General features: G+C 46.7%; 1 protein-coding gene across 1 annotated transcript in view; it reads left to right on the top strand.

The window, feature by feature from the left end:
- LOC146868357 (TAR DNA-binding protein 43-like) overlaps positions 1–16629 on the top strand; it is a 71398-nt gene that overhangs the window by 33785 nt on the left and 20984 nt on the right. Inside the window, exons 2-4 of the mRNA XM_085609862.1 lie at positions 1597–1843; positions 1973–2133; positions 4297–4437. Of these exons, the coding sequence (XP_085465988.1) occupies positions 1603–1843; positions 1973–2133; positions 4297–4437 (543 nt within the window). The 5' untranslated portion in view covers positions 1597–1602. The remainder of the gene's footprint in view (positions 1–1596; positions 1844–1972; positions 2134–4296; positions 4438–16629) is intronic.

Below are 16629 nucleotides of genomic sequence, written 5' to 3' on the forward strand. Positions count from 1 at the left end.
CGAATTGTGCGTTCTCCCATTCATTAGGGGTTCTGTAGGCATAGGTTTTTATTGCATTTTTTTCATATATAGACACTGCATTTATTATTGTTATTGATTTACAGTTCGAACTTTCTGTATATGAAAACGCTTTTTTTTACATTTTCAACAATGGCTGTTTTATCCACAGGCTGAGCGATACGTTCACCCCATGTCCACATCTATCAGTCAAACCATGCACAGATTGGGTCCCTTTAATGAATAAAGGAGATGGGTAGGGTGCACGCTGACATTTGGAATGGGAAGGCTGTCTTTGACTTGCAAACCTCATCTCAGGCATGTAAACCTCTAATCGACCAGCCTTAGAACTGTTTCCTGCTCACCAGCAAGTGGCACTGGACCCGCAGGTTGACATTGGGAGCAAGTCTTTGGACCATAAAGAAAACCACTTTATTTTTATGTATTGAATAAAAGTACATGCATATTTTTAAAACTGATATTTTAATTTTTTGATGTATAAATTTTTTTAAATAACCAATGCATTATAAAAATATGAACAAGATTTGCATTAGGTTTGTCTTAAATTAACATGACTGTTTTTTTAAAGTTCGTAAAAGCCTAAAATACAAAATAATTTTGCTCTATACTTTTTGTATTAATATCCTATTTACTAAAATGAATTAAATATTGAGGGCTATCTGATAGGAGTACTCTGTACTGAAACAGCACCAGTTCGCTGTTGAAAATGATACTTCAGAAAGTCCACACTATTGGGCCATTCGAGGCAAACATTGGTGTCTTTTTGGTAAGCAAAACCTAACAGCACATTAAAAACTGAGCAATGTGGCCTGTCGTTATTGAGTCAGGGTTCAGGCTGACCACTGGAGGTGAACTAAGATGGATCCATGTTGAGATTATCACGCTATCAGGAATAGCATGGACATTGCACTGTAAAATAATAATAGTCAATAATAAAGACTATAAATTATACTCTGAACACTTTGTGAACTGAACACATAAAGGTGAATACGTGCAACAAGTAATTAGGCCTTCTTGATGTGCAAAGTTTGTAGAGCGCGCTTATAGAGTATCGTTTTTAGGAAAATGCATCTCATTTTCTGGATAGCTCGCCACTTAGAGCCTTGTAATGAAGATTAAGAGAACTTTAGTTGCATGTAATAGTATTTTCTTGCTATCTTAATGTTTTTTTTCCCTTCTCTAATTCATCTCCATTACCTTTTCTTGAAGCTCCTTCAAAGTTGTTGGGGTGTTTGTAGTCTCCTTTAAAAAAAGTAATTGAAGGGAGAACAGTACGAGAGATCTAGAAATAGCGAAACGTCATGTTGTATATATTCCATATTCCCACTTATTGTATTCGCTATCTACTCGGCATACACGGGAGACATGAGAGATGCGCCTGCTGACTATTTTGTTATCTTTTGTATGTTATTTCAAATACAGATAAAGACAGTATTAGAAAAAGTAATAAAAAAAGGCATAGTGAACTGTGCTTTAACTTGTGAGTGGGTGATTACACTTTTATTATGCACTATGAGAAAACTATCTTTGAACTTTGTCTTGAATGTAGTGGTGTAAATTCCAGACTTTCTCATTTAGGCAACAATGGAAATGGAATATATCCGCATCACAGAAGATGAGAACGATGAACCCATGGAGATCCCCTCTGAGGACGATGGGACAATCTTGCTCTCTACTGTTGCTGCCCAGTTTCCTGGAGCATGTGGCCTCCGATACCGAAATCCAGTCAATCAGTGTATGAGGGGTGTGCGGTTGGTGGAAGGAATACTGCATGCCCCAGAAAATGGTTGGGGAAACCTGGTTTATCAAGTAACTTATCCTAAAGGTATGTTTCCTCTTGTTCTTTATGGTTGAAAGCACCAATCTAGCATAGTTTAGGGCACTTGTGTTTGCTACTGTTACCATTCGCTGTTTTTAGTGGGAACAAATGATCAAGTTCAATTGTTTATTACAGACAACAAAAGGAAAATGGATGAAAATGATGCATCATCTGCTGTTAAAGTGAAACGTGCAGTGAAAACATCAGACTTGATTGTTCTGGGCCTTCCTTGGAAAACATCCGAACAGGACCTGAAAGACTACTTCAGTACCTTTGGTGAAGTAGTCATGGTGCAGGTCAGTGCAAATTACACATTAAGTTTCACAGGTCAGCAGCGCGTGCTATACATGTTGCTGCATCTTCCCACAATCCACTATGGTAGATGCAGCTCAATAACTTAATTTCAATTACATTTCAGTTATTTAAGCAGTCAAGTACATGCTCAACCACTGGAGGAAATCTTCCACAACAGTTACATGGTCCTTGCCACTCAAAGACAGACTATTACTGCATTGGAGTGCTCTCAAGCTTGGCAATCGTCAGAGCAGAGTTTTTCTTCCTTTTAGAGTTGGCTACAAGCCAAGTAGCTAAGATTGTAATGTATGAAGTAATGCATAGGTGCAGCCCCAATGGATCAGACAATTGACTCGCTCCTTCTCAAAAGGATTCTTTTAGTGTTTCTCAGGTGTGAGATGCACCATGAACATGTGGCAATAGCCCTTGTGCGATGCAGTACAGCACGTGCGGTTCAGTTAGTATGGCTCACTCTGGAATTGTTCCCACATGTGTTCATGGCTTTTGAAGCTCATCAGAGAAAGTATTCCTTGAAGAGTATCTATTGATTTTGGGTGTATCTATCGAAACCAATTACTAGCATCTTTGAAATTTTAAAAAAAGCATAGGCCTACTCAAACCATTGTAATGTGGGTAAAATTAACCGACTAGGCTGTCTCAAATCCCTTTCTGCCCTTCAAATACAGTGGTTGAAATACATAAAAAATGTAATGGGTGATCTGGGGCATCCTGAATTTTTTTTTTGATCAGCCTTAAACCCTTGAACATATTAGTAGAAGGGAGCTTAGGGCCTTATTTGTTTGGCGGTACAAGTGCAGGACCGCCCTATTCCCGCACTGACAACCCCGTGTTTGTACCACCTGCCATATTTTGAGTTTTCTCCTCTATGGCGGGGGGTACTTTGGCAGTGCCTATGAATTAGGCACTGCAATGGGAACGTCGGAAGCAGCACCCACACGGCATGGACTGCTGCAGTCCATGTGTTGCAGGTATTTGGGTGCATGCGCACAGGGGGACATAACAGGTGTCCCCACCCCCCCCCACCCCTCCCCCCATCCTGCATGCACCCCGAGGCACAAGGGACCCTGTAAGGCCCCCTTTGTTTTTTCACCACCACACTTTTTATGACCGTTGTGAATGTAACCAATCCTGGAGCTGCTCTCTGCATGAGAGAAGCCCCAGTAGTGGTTTGAGCAGGCTAACCCAGGGCTCCTTTTGAGTTTGGGTGCTTGCAATCCCTGGCAGGTTACCACCGCTGTGCGTTGTGTGGTGTGAAGAGCGCTTGACAGGCTGGCCATCGCAAGACGGCCAGCCAAATCGACATGCGCACTAGCAGCCAGCTTCAAAAAATCACCCCATCCAGCTATTGCCATGGGCCCTGCCCTCAAACTTTGACAGCATGCGCATGCCTGACTGCCTGTAATTATAAAATAGTAATAATGATCTAAAGGGCGGAGTTCGGTTTTCTACAGACAGGGTGACGCTCCTCTGCCCTTTAGAAGGAACCCCAGCTGTTTAGTACATTTTTTACTTGTTTTTACAGTCCTTTCCTACTGTCTATATTTGTAACATGTCATGGTTTTATTGGCTGTTATCAAGCGTAGAAAGACTCTGCAAGTCTAAAAATAGGAAAAAAAATATTTTCCGCCAAGTCCTAATTTTTCAGTATTGATGTATGTTTTTTAATGTACGATCTTATTGTTATGCTGTACATTCTCTAATGATTTTTAAATTAAAAATCGGATCAAGCTTATTTTGACTTGACTACATCTGCCATAATGTTTTGTGAGGGGTAGTGCAACATCTTAAGTGTTTGAACCACTCTTGTGCCTCTACTTGGTGTATAACAAGCTGGTGTCAGACTAGTGGGCCTGTTATTTTCTCTTTCTTTCTTTCATTGCACATGTACTATTTAGATCTCTTCGCTCGTTGCTACTCATTTATAGCTAAATGGCTTGGGGAAATCCTATCATTAGGAAAAACAAATGTTTATACTGGGACTATTTATAGAGTTATAACTGCCTTTTGTTTAGTTTGTGTTTTTAAAAAAAAATTATTTAGAACATTCTGTATACTTCATTTTTAAATCTGTAGTCCCCCTCCCCCCACTTAAGGTGAAGAAAGACACTTTATTCTCAACGTTTTACGCTCTAAATCCCCTTTAGGTGAAAAACGATGCAAAAACAGGCCAATCAAAAGGATTTGGGTTTGTGCGGTTTTCAGAATATGAAACTCAGGTGAAAGTGATGTCACAGCGCCACATGATCGATGGACGATGGTGTGACTGCAAGTTCCCAAACTCAAAGGTAAATGGTGTGGTTTGTGTTTATTATATTGAAGGGATAAGTTATTGTTTGAAACCCTTGTAGCTGTAGATCACCGGCCACCCAGTGTTGGGCCTTGAATGTTACAAGTTGTTTTATTTTCTAAGAAGTTTCGGTTTCCAGGTGATCTATGGGACCATCCCTAAAATCCACAATGCACCAGGATACTGACTCCTCCAGCTCAGACTTGTTTTTCCAGCACCTGGGTCTGTGCTTTGAATGCTTTGTTTCCATTTTGCATCGTTGCACACTACAGAAATGTTTGACATATTCAAAATAATAGTACACAGTATTTATTGATATCCAAAAGTAGTAGAAACATTTACAAAATGATAATTATATAATCACAATAATATGGGAGTTCTGTCTGTGGCATGGCTGGAAATCTAGACTTGAATATGGCCAAATTGTATGTGTCGACAGAACGTGAAGGTTTCAGACTATCACATGTGGACTAGTAATAGTTTGCTTCCTTTTCAGGCAGCACAGCATGTTTATCGCATGCATGCAACATTCGACACCCCACTATCTGTCACAATAGAAAATGTGATCATGGGCAGAAATTGGGGAAATAGGGTTAGTGTATATAAGGACCACAGACAGTGAGAGCAAAAGTATGTGTGGCATAGACCGTAGGCTATTACTATGCACAGTAACTTACTTAAGGCTAAAGTATGGGGAAATGGCGCAGTTAGCATGGAGGGTGCAGAACAGCAGTTAACAGAGTGTCTGTTTGTCCTGTGGGACCGGCAGAGCTGAACCGTTGGTGCGTCGTCTCAAATATGACCAACATTGAGACTGGTAGTCGGCAAGTCAATATTTAATATAATAGCTCCTCTAATAAGAACTTTCTGGGAAGTATTGAAATTGCCGACAGGTGAGAGATCCGTTGTGGTGGGGAGTCTAAGTGTAGGGGAACTCGCACCAAAAGACAGGCATGTGATAAGACCTTGAAGATCTAGATCCAAATGGAGAATCCAGTCTTCATCTGGTACGTGATCATCTTGGAGATCTTGAGTGACTATGTGATCTTCACCTTGATCTCAATGTAGACTTGTTGGAGCAAGGTCTGGTATGACATGACGAAGATGTTGCACGAATAGGTGGAGGTACTACTGGTCCAGAGACTGTGTTGGCCCGGAAGTAGTGCTATCATTGCCGCTAGAGTTAACGTAGGAGGCGAAGAATCCACCAGTCGCTGAGGCGACGGAGTTCAGGATGATGACTGGACTGGAGAACGTGGTCTTAAAGGAGAATAGGTCCTGGAGTACTTTATGCTGTCTTCCTGGAAAGAGGGACATGTCTTGACGTACAACCATGTCTCAACTTCAAATTCGCTCTGGAAGTCGATGGCTCCCTCTTCCTCAAAGTTGAACCAACCTGCAAAGGTGAGCAAACAGCCTACATTACATCTCTTGTCAGCGTGGATGTTATCGATGTCCAAAGGGGGCATCATTTCTTACCAGATTTTCTCCTTTTGCACCTCCCCTTGTGGTAGTGGTCAGAGGGTGAGATAAGGGTTCTGGTAGAGGGAGAAGCCTCTCTTCACCCCATAGATGTCATTCTGAGCAGGAAATCTGGTCTTCATTGGTGCGCCACCTGACCATGCAGGCCCTTTCTTTCCTCTCCTCTCCTCCATCCAGGGTCCTACAGTGGCGACATGTTTTAGAACTGAGGATACAGATCTGCTGTTCTGTTTGTCCCATTTTCCTGTCAGTCTGGGCATTTCTAAAAAAAAAAAAAATGGTATTTTGCAAACTAATACATTTTCTGTATGGAAAATATTAGGAAATACTCTTCACCCTAAAGAACGTCAAGTAAAACACTTTGAAAAGGTTTCTAAAAAAAAAAAAACTGAGGAGAAAAACCTTTAAAGTCAGAGCTTTGCTCGAGGATCCTGTCAGCAGGAGCCAGAAAACTACCACCTACAGGGGATGATAGGTCATTGTAGGTCAAGAGGACCCAGTGTACTACGTCTACAAATTGTTTTCAATGTAAGGACGTGAAAAGCTTTGTTTAAACAAGTCAGTTTGTGCCAAAAATTGATAAAGAAACGTGGATGCCACCTTTTTCTTATGTTGCACTAAAACTTGAATAATGAAAAAAATCACAGTAACTTACATTTTCTCTAATATTTTCTTCTACCCACACTACAGCATGGCAGTTAATGCCCTCCTGATTTCTTTTTGTACAATGTGCTAATGTTCTGGTCCCTGCTTTGCTATCACAGGCCTCTCCATTTTTTTTTTCTATTTTTTTTTTTATTTTTTAGTGCTCCATTACTATTTATTACATTTTTTTCCCCATAGATTTGGCCATGGCGAATTGATTGAACTTTCCATATTGCAACCAGTATACCATGGCTCCATTCATTTATAACGTATCTAAGATTCTTTATTGTTTTAGTTAATTTAAAACCATAACAATGTGCTTTGGCTAATGATATAAAATTATAGTAAACATTTTAACATCAATTGATTCAAAGTGCATTAGTTACACAGTTCATTTAAGCGTATCAAAAGATGACAAAATGCAGTAAAACTCAGGCCAACTTAGTCTGTTTTGTGAATGACCGTCTCCATTCACTGGATTTATTGGCATACTAATGTAAAACCATAAAAATTAATCTGATATACTACTAGCCGCAGATTCCTTTACGTAGAATTCTCCCCAGGCGTGACACTGGCTCCGGAAACTTTTTCCCACAGCATCCCTGCGCGCGGGATGACACCACGCGACTCCGCCCAGGCGTCGTCTGCGTACGTGATGTCGGCGAGGTCACATAGGACCGCCCGGCGCGCCCACGTCAGTTTTTTTCCTTTTCCACGTTCCTTGCTGCGGGCCTGTTTAAGGCCCTCTTTCTTCCATTCTTTTTGGTGGACCAGTGTGCGAATGCCTTCGGGCTTTAAAACTTGCCCGTTTTGTGGGTGTCTTATGTCGGCGACGGACCCTCCCCTCATTTGCATGTGGTGTTTGGGGGAGGATCACGGCACCTTAGATTGTGCGGCAAATGCCAAAAGTTGAAGCCGAAGTCGCGGCGGGAGCGTCGAATTAATCTTCTCTCGGCGCGTCTCTCCAGGTCGACGCCCTCCCCTCGGTCTGCTTCGGCGGACGGCTTCAGGTCCAGCTTTGGTCGTCGTCCTCTCCTTACTCCGATGTCACGTGAGCGTCGCTCCCTGGTGGGTAAATGTCGCAGTTCGTCCCCGGGGGTTGGTATCTGGCCTACCGGGGGCGTGGACTCTCCGCGGGTGATGCGGCCCGGCGTGTCGTCCTATCCACCGTTTCCCTGTGTTGGGGCATCGAGAGTCCACATGGAGACTTGCGTGGCGGCTTTGCAGGCCTCTCTGGCATCTCCTCCTCCTTCCCCTCCTGGAGTGTCAGCGGATCCCTCGCCTTGCGCAGGGCCCTGCGCCGACTGGGTCGGATCCAGGCTTGGAGGATGTGGTGCTGTTGGGGTGCAGCTCCTCTGGGGCACCTCCTCTGGGGCACCTCCTTCAGGCCACGGCGTCTCTGCCTCACTGCAAACCCCCGCGGGGGTCCCTGTGGTGTCGCGGGAGGTCGCCGGGGCTCGGGTCGCATCCCCGAGCCCCTGGTCCCTTGGTCCTGTCTAAGGCTGAGGTGACAGCGCTACGGCGCCAGCAGCAACTGTACTGTGCGGAGCCACAGGGTTCGGTGGACTATTCTCGTTCCGCTCCGGGTTGAGGGCGGACCCCTCGTCCCTCTCCGGGCCCCTCTCGTACCTCCTCACAGGCGGCTGCCTCGTTGGAGGGCGAGTCGGGGTTGTATCGTCCCTGGCGCCACCACAGGGGTTGCCGGGCAACCTTCACCTCCTTCTGGGCTGCAGCCGGCGGAGGGCTTCCCGTTCCGTTTCCTCACGCCGGTGGGTACCTCGGTGGGGGTCGGTCCGGCGCCAGTTTGCCTCCAGCTCTACTCCGGTCACCGCTCCGATCTCTGGTGGGCGATGACTAGGAGGTCCCTTGTCCGGTGATGCCGGATGGCACCGGTATCCTGCCTCACGCAGCGGACTTTACGGCTCCGCAAGGGGCGTACCGCAGAGTAGTCTTCGGACGCTCCTTCTCCGGAGGCAGGCTGCATATTGGTATCGTCCTCCCCGGAGACTGGTCGCCGTGTGGTGTCCTGTTCACCGGCGTCGAAGGGCGGCTCCCCGCCCTTCCTGAGGCAGGGGTGTTCGTCGGAAGAGCGGCCGGTCCCTCATTCTTCGGCTCCTCCTGACTTTCAGGTCTGGCCCTTGCCCGCCCCGCTTGGCCTCGGGGACGGCCGCCTTAGTTTGCAGCCGTCGCCCACGGAGTAGCTGCTTTCTCCACTGCGGGGCCCTATGGATGCGGGTGTGGCCTTCGCTCACGCGGTGTCCACGGCTGTGGGCATCCTATGCATGGGTGACCCGGTGGCTCACTTTCCGGTGACCATCTGTTGGCGGTCCTCCACTAGGGCTCTGGTGGGAGGGAAATCTTGCTTCCCTTTGAAGGTTTGCTCCTTTCTGCCTTGACGGGGGCTTGGAGGCCCGCTGGCTGGACACTTGGAGATGCAACATTTTTGCCTCTACCTGCGCGGCCATGCGGGCCCTTAATACCTTGTGTGTGCTGGCTAGGGCCTCCTCCTGTTTGTGGGACTCTGCTGAGTCTCTGGGGTTTGCAGCGTCTGCTTAGGTGTATTTGCGGCACCATGTATTGGATGGCCGGGAGCTTGCGGCGTTTATTCTCCGCTCCGCTCTGGACGTCTTGAGGCGCTGGGCCGAGCCATGGCTGCCTCAGTTGCTCTCCGTCGCCATGCTTGGCTTCGGGATGGCGTCTTCCCAGAAAATATTCGGGAGAGGCTCATTGATCTCCCATTTGATGGCAGTCTGTTTCATGCCCCGGCCGACTCTGCCATCCAGAGGCTCTTGGCAGGGCTGCCTCCTCCTCCTGCTTCTTCTGCTTCTTCCTTGGGACTTTGGCATTGTTGGCTGCTGGATGGCCCTTTTGTTGTGAGTTCTGCAGGAGTTGTTGCGCAGACTTGGCCCTGAGATTGGGCTTTCTGCTTTGCTTGGGCTGCTGTCAAGCCTGTAGCGGGGGTGCTCCCCCATCCCCCCCGTGGTTCTTTTGTTTCTTCCTCTGCTGCGGAAGTTCTTCCAAAGAGGGTTCCCATATTTTGGGACTTCACGTGCCCTATGTGGGGTTATGGTAGCCTTCGTGTACCTGTTATCCATGGTGTTTACGTAGGTTGCTTGTGCTTCCTGTGGTTGTGTGCGTGGCCACTCGTGGTGGTGGCCCGGCCTCCCCCTCATCTCCCTGCTCCTGTTCTGCGGTCTGGGATGTCCCTGTGTTCTCCCTTGCCAGGTGTTTTCTACTTGGCCTTCCTGGGGCCTCGAGATGTTCTTCTTGCTTCTGGCCTTGACTGCCGGCATTGTTCTGGCTGGCAGGCTGCACTCCATCTGGAATGGGCTCGCCTTCTTCTCCTTAGATTCCTTGGGCCCTCTAGGCTGCTCCGTCTTCTTCCGTCTTCCTGTCTTGGCATTCGGCGGAAGCTGTTACCTTGTGGGGGGAGTGGGGTGCTTCGGCCTCTCCGGCCTTGCCCTTGGTTCCTCTGCTGTGAGTGTATGAGCCTCTTCAGCCTTCTTTCCCTCCTATGTCCCCTTGGGGTCGGCGGGGCTCTGCTTGTTGGGGTTCCCTTGGCCTGGCAGGGGGCGAGGTTCTACCTGGTTCACAGATCTGGTCCCCTGTGGGGCCCTCTGTTCTGCATTCGCTGGTGGGGTCCTTTCGCAGACCCTCCTTCCCAGGGGGGGCCCTCTGTTCTGCATTCGCTGGTGGGGTCCTTTCGCAGACCCTCCTTCCCAGGGGGGGCCCTCTGTTCTGCATTCGCTGGTGGGGTCCTTTCGCAGACCCTCCTTCCCAGGGGTATTGCTAGGGTATCTATTCTATGTGAAGGAATCTGCGGCTAGTAGTATCTATCAGATGTACGATTTACTTACCTTCGTTAACGATGTATCTGGTAGAGACTATTCTAGCTGCAGATTCCTTCACGGCCCGCCCTTCCTCCCCTATTCTGCGAGGACCCTTGGGTTGGTTTTCGGTGCACACCTCCCTGTGGGGGGCTGTGTCTCCTGTGAGTGCCTTCCTTGTTCTTGACGGGTGGCTCTCTCTGGGGGCGGTTCATTCCTCCTTTTGGAGGATGGGGTTCCGGTGCCTTGCTGCTCTGGCTACTCCAGGTTTGGGGAGGGATTGCTTTCTATCCTTGTCCTCCCTCCCATCCCTTCCTTCCCTTGCTATCCTCTGATTAAGGGTCATCTGGCCTTGTCTTGCCCATGTCCCTTGTGGGTGGTACCCTCTCGGTTGGGGTGGCTTGGAGGTTTGTTGTCCCTGTCTGACTTGGGACTGGTCCCATTCCTTGCTCACGAGGAGGGGGGTGGGCTTCCTCCGTGTGCCGTGACTTTTATGCCGGTTCTTCCCTTCGGGGCGCAGGGGTGGGAGGTTGTCTGTGTGCGGGCAGGGGGCTGTGCAGGTTTCTGCTATTTCTTCTTTCCCTACCCTTGGGGTCTGCGGTGTTGGCACTACCCTGGTGGTGGTGTTAGTCACTGTTTCTTTCCATTTTTTTCTGCTCTTCGCACACTGTTTCCATGCTCCCACAGTTTATCTGGTGGTTCCGCTTTGTGGTGCGGAAAAGTTCTCCAAAAACTGACGTGGGCATGCCGGGGCGGGTCTTATGTGACCTCGCTGATGTCACGTACGTGGCTGACGCCTGGGCGTAGTCGCGTGGTGTCACCCCGCCCCCAGCGCGCAGGGATGCTGTGGCAAAAAGTTTCCAGATCCAGTCTCACGCCTGGGGATTATTCTACGTGAAGGAATCTGCTGCTAGAATCGTCTCTACCAGATGCATTGTTACCGAAGGTAAGTAACTCGTACGTCTGGACTGGAAGCGGACTCTTGTAAAGTGCGTTCCCTGCAAAATACTAATCTGTAACTCCCTTTGGGCCGGAGTTTACTAATTTTTCATACAGGGTTAAAAAGTTACCAAATTACAATTGAGCTATGAATCATTTGGATCGAGACATTTGAATATTGCTGCTCAACAGGTGCAAGTGCCACTTATGTTGAAGTGTTTTTTTAATAACAAAAGGCGGTATGGCTTTAGGTTAGGGCAGACGCAGATTAAATGTATTGCATCCTGCTTCAATGCTCCCCTAAAGACTGCATGCTTTCGAACCTTTATATTGCCAACTTGGTTGTTCGGCATTTGTTGGAATTGAGTCAAGACGTAATGCTAAACTGTTTTTAGATACGGAGCATATGTCTGACCTAAATAGATTGCCGGTTGTAGTTTGGTATAAGATTGCAGAGCCATCCATGCATGGGATCTCTTAATTCAACTTGTTTTGTTGTCTGTTAGTGAGTGATTCATGGCCTCTTTCTTTAGCATTAGCTGGAAGGACGAGAATGGAAGATTCAATTGCCAAAGACTTGTAGTATTTGTAAGTTTTAAAGATGATCGTTAGTACTTGGTGTAGGCAGACTGAGGATCATTTTCTAGAGCCGTCCACAGTGCAATATTGATTTGGATTTTCTGGTTGGACCAAATTTTGTACCCTGTTTTAATAGTTATGTATCGTCTCTGCACATACGGCTGCTGCAACCCAAACTCTATCCTCACCTGGGCCGGGGAGGAATTACGGAGTAGAGAAAATACTATTTTATAAGCTTTTGTTTGTAAGGTGTGCAGAGTAGCCTCATCTTTCCCATGCTGAATTTCACTTGCATATGCCACTGTGGGGAGAAGTTTCACTTAAATAACGGTTAACAGCGGAGTAAACGATGGAGCTTCAGGTACCTTGCCATTGAACAGAAGACGAATATTAGCCGGTTTCCTTTTTTCGTTTGGATCTCATTATGGTTTTGAAAAGTCAATCGGTTATCCATAAGCACGCCCAGATATTTGTAGGTGCTAACTACTTCCAACTGTATATTGCTGATTTTAAATGGGTTATTTTTCCGAGCACGGCGACTTATAATCATGGTTTTAGTTTTTGAGCTATTAATTTACATCAGATTTTATTTGGCAAATTGCGCCAGTTCATTCATTGCCCTTTGTAGCGCTATTTGTGTCTGGCTTAGTAGCACTATGTTGTCTGCATAAGCTAGATTTATGGGTGATGGGCAATATGCCTAGGCGTGGGGGATGTGAATTCACCTCATCTAGCTTTGGGGGGAGATCGGCCATGAAAAGATTGAACAGGTGTGGGGCCAAAACCCACCCTGTTTTAAACCAGCATTTGTAAAGATCTTCTTAGTGAACTTGTTGCCATTGGCAAATTTTACTTGGATCCAGGTATTCGTGTATAGTAGCTGTATGGCTTAGTATTGTTTCTGTGAGTCCCCATTGCACCAGTTTATGCCACAGTAAACCTCAGTTTACTTGGTCAAATGCTGCTTTAAAGTCTATAAACCGTAGAAATAGGCTCTTTTGTTGTCGTAAACTCTCATCATATATAAAGAGAGGGAGGAACCCTGATACTAAGGAAAGGGACAGGGTAATGCAATAAAGAACCAGCATTAAAAATGCAATAGGTCTCGCCTTTTATTAAGTTAAAGCCATTTGCTTTGCTATACAATACCATAAGCGAAGCAAATGGCTTTAACTTAACCAAAGGCGAGACCTGTTGCATTTTCAATACTTGTTTACGTTGCTGCTGGCAACCATGCCTAAAGCACGAAGATCATCACCGCTAGTAATCCTGCATATGGTGGCCAGTAGTCTTGTCTGATGTGGTTACTACTACATCTCTAAAAATATAAGTAGTTCAGGAGGATTTTCATTGAACACAAGTAGCTCTCGCTACAGAGAAGGTTGGAGATCCCTGTCCTAGAGCAACAAATATAATAAGCAGACAAGGTAGGTTCCTCTAATACACAACAAAATTGTTTCATCCAAAGATGGCCTCCTTTGTTTCAGGGGAGGGTGATACTCCACGGCGAAGGAAGTGGTTTCAGGCACATGAATCTCAGTATAAACCTCCAAGACAGTGGTACAGAAGCCACAGAAAAATACTCAATTGTGTCTAATAAGATATTGAGCAAAGTTATGTCAGCCTCTTTATACAGAAATACTAAAAGCCACAGATGCAGCTTTTTGTTTTGTCACTATCTTGCGTCCCAAGCCCACTTCTTGATAAATGCTGCCAAAATCAGTTGTGTGATAATCTATTTTTATTTTCCAGATAAAAAGGGAGCGTAAATTATGGGTGTGAGATATGTGGAAGGTGGGGAGGGTGTGACAGAGTGAGAGCTGTGTGTGGGAGTGGAGTGTGTGTCTACTACTGTCTTACAAAACTGGAGGGTCGCCGAGTTCCAGGAGATCCTTTGTTTTCACTTTAAACGTTGCTGTCAGGTGAATCGCTGCTTTAGCCATTACTTCCAGCTTTGCTAGCTAAATCTTTTAAGAAGTTTACTTTAAGGCGAAATGTTCAGGTTCTCGGTACACGGGTTCACTTGATTGTAGAACGAAGTGTGGTAGCCATTTGGACAAATATTTTCCAAAGGAATGAATGGCATTTGCAAAGGGTATTGACAGAATTTGTAATACCAGGTTTATAAAAAATATATGACCACTATCTGTAAATTATCAACAGATGCAAAATAGCTGAACTAGATGATGAATTGTTTTAAGTTGCACTAAAAGCTGCCATGCATCAGCTGTAAAGTTCTAAGCTGAAGCCAGATGTGAAGATTAGCCGCTGAACTTCCTGAACTATTCATGTGTTCCTCTGTTAACTTTTATAACAGGCATGGATTTATTGAGAGAGGGAGACAAAGACTTGAACGCTGAGATCCTGAAAAGGGAGGGGGGGGGGGGAGAGAGACAGGAGACCACGGAAGAGAGAGTCCAAACGAGAGGGAAAGATGCGACGGCAAGCAAGAGTAGAGAAAGGGTGAAGGGAGTAGACCCGAACACGAATGGGCAGGGAAAGAAGGGATACATTGACATCTGTTGAAAGGGAGAGTAGATGGAAAGATTGTGAGGCAAAGAATACGAGAAAGAGGCAGATAACGAGAACAGGGAGACAGACGAGAAGAAAGACAGGGCGAAGACCAGCATTGAAAATGTTGTTGATCGTCCGGTGCTGCTGCAGCCCTGAAGATTGTCATGAGTCCACTACAGGGCAGCACATCATAAGTTGAGCGTGAACTCTGTGCCGGAATTTAAACAAAATGGAGTCTGCCTGTCCACATCGGCGTGCGCGTGCATATTCAGCTTTGGCTGAATCTATTACAAAAGGCTCTCGCATGACGAAAGCAGCTATGCACTTTGCAAACTTTATTGGATTTGGAACCAACATAAGCTTCTTTCTTTAAAAACTCCATATAATTTGATTTGCAACATCAATCAATACAATTGTTACTACTGAGCCATATACAACCGCAAACCACATGGGAGACCTCTTTATTAAAATGCATGCAAGTCCCTGTACACTGGGTTTCCAGCACATTACATGTCAGTTGCAAAACAGATCTAATGATGGCATACTTGCAGATGGTCACCAGAAGGTGACCATTCCACACATTTGATTATTTTCCTCAGACATGTATACCTTTCTATGTAGTTATGTCTCTATATATTTCTGTACTCCTACTGTAGGGGGAAACTTTGACTCCAATGCAATGCTGTATGTCTCATGCTATACCTCTCTCAATCTCACAATATATCCTCCAACTCCACTCTGACTCATCCCAAACCTCATTGTACTTATGTGATCTCCCAAATAACCCTTTCTAGACTCTTCCCTCATTGGCACACACCAAAGCTTATTTTACTACTATGACCTCCCAAATAACACTTTAGACTCTTCCTCCATGTGTCCCTCGTTTGACCAATCCTAAACCTCATGTTCGAGGCATATGAGCTGCAGATTACACACTGTGCATAGATCGCCATCTGGTGTTGGGCCCGGATGTTGCAGTGGTTTTTCTCTTGGAAAGTCTTTGGAAGTCACGCGGTCTGTGACTCCTCCTTTGGATCGTATTGCGCATGGGCTTCGGCTTCATCCTCAGATTTTGTTTTTTTCCGCCATCTGATGTGATCTTCGCGCTCCTGGTTCCGAACAGTTTCCAGTTCTCCAATCGACGCGCAATCCTCCCCCTTCTTTCGCGGTATTGTTTTTGATCGCGATCTCCACATTCAACGCGGCTCTCATCGGTCCAGACCTTCGATTAGTCGTTGATGGCCTTCGGGCCTACCCAAGCGCCGGTCCTGGCTAATGGAAAGGACTCCCTTCAAGAAGTGCCCTCGGTGGGTCCAAATTTCCCCACACCGATCTCCACGAAGTATGCAACCTCTGCCTCTCCCCTGAACACGAGGCTCGAGACTGTCCGGCGTGCAAATCCTTCTGGTCCAAGAAAACCATTCAAGACCGAAGGGCACGAAGAACTATGGCACACTCGTCGACGGCGATCCCAGACGACCTCTTCTGAGAAGGCGTTGACGCCCCAGAAGGACAACACACCGACGAGGGCCTCGAAGCCGACGATTCAGATGTGGAGGAGGGTCGTGAGTACCGAAATCCACCCCCACCCTCTGTGACATCTGAAAAGGCTTCGGTTACGCCTTCGCCTCCGAGCCTAGGCACGACCAAGAACACTGCTTCCCACACCGCACCTTCCGGACCAGTAAAGAAGCCTATTAAGCCTTCCGGCGGCTCTGGCTCGAGCCAGCCCACCGTTGGTGCAGAGAAACACTCCTCCGCACCAACGCCGAAAAAGAAAATGGCCTCCTCGGCACCAAGCTCCATACCGAAGCACTCTGCGCCGAAAACCAGCACCAGCTCCTCGGTACCGACACCGTCCCCGGAACCGAGCAAAAAATACAAGGCCACCGACACCCATATCTTGAAGCCGAAATCCATCTTGGAGCCGAGTAACCAACCAGCAAAGCCGCATAGTTTAAAACAGCAGACTAGTGCAGACTCTAAAACAAAAAAAACCTACGGCCTTGATGGCTTCGGTGCCGACGGACAGGCCACTCTCTGAAGAACTTTTTAAGCCTGATCCATTGCAAAAAACACTGTTCAAGGATCCGAAGACTGGACATTTGATGCTTAGCATCAAAGAGACCGCTGGACAAGCCTGCTCCACCTCCAAAGAGGGAAGACTTTGGTACCTCCCCTTTGAGAATAGCTTTGCCCCCTCC

Source organism: Triturus cristatus, chromosome 1_2 (assembly GCF_964204655.1).
Source record: "Triturus cristatus chromosome 1_2, aTriCri1.1, whole genome shotgun sequence".
Lineage (NCBI taxonomy): Eukaryota > Metazoa > Chordata > Amphibia > Caudata > Salamandridae > Triturus > Triturus cristatus.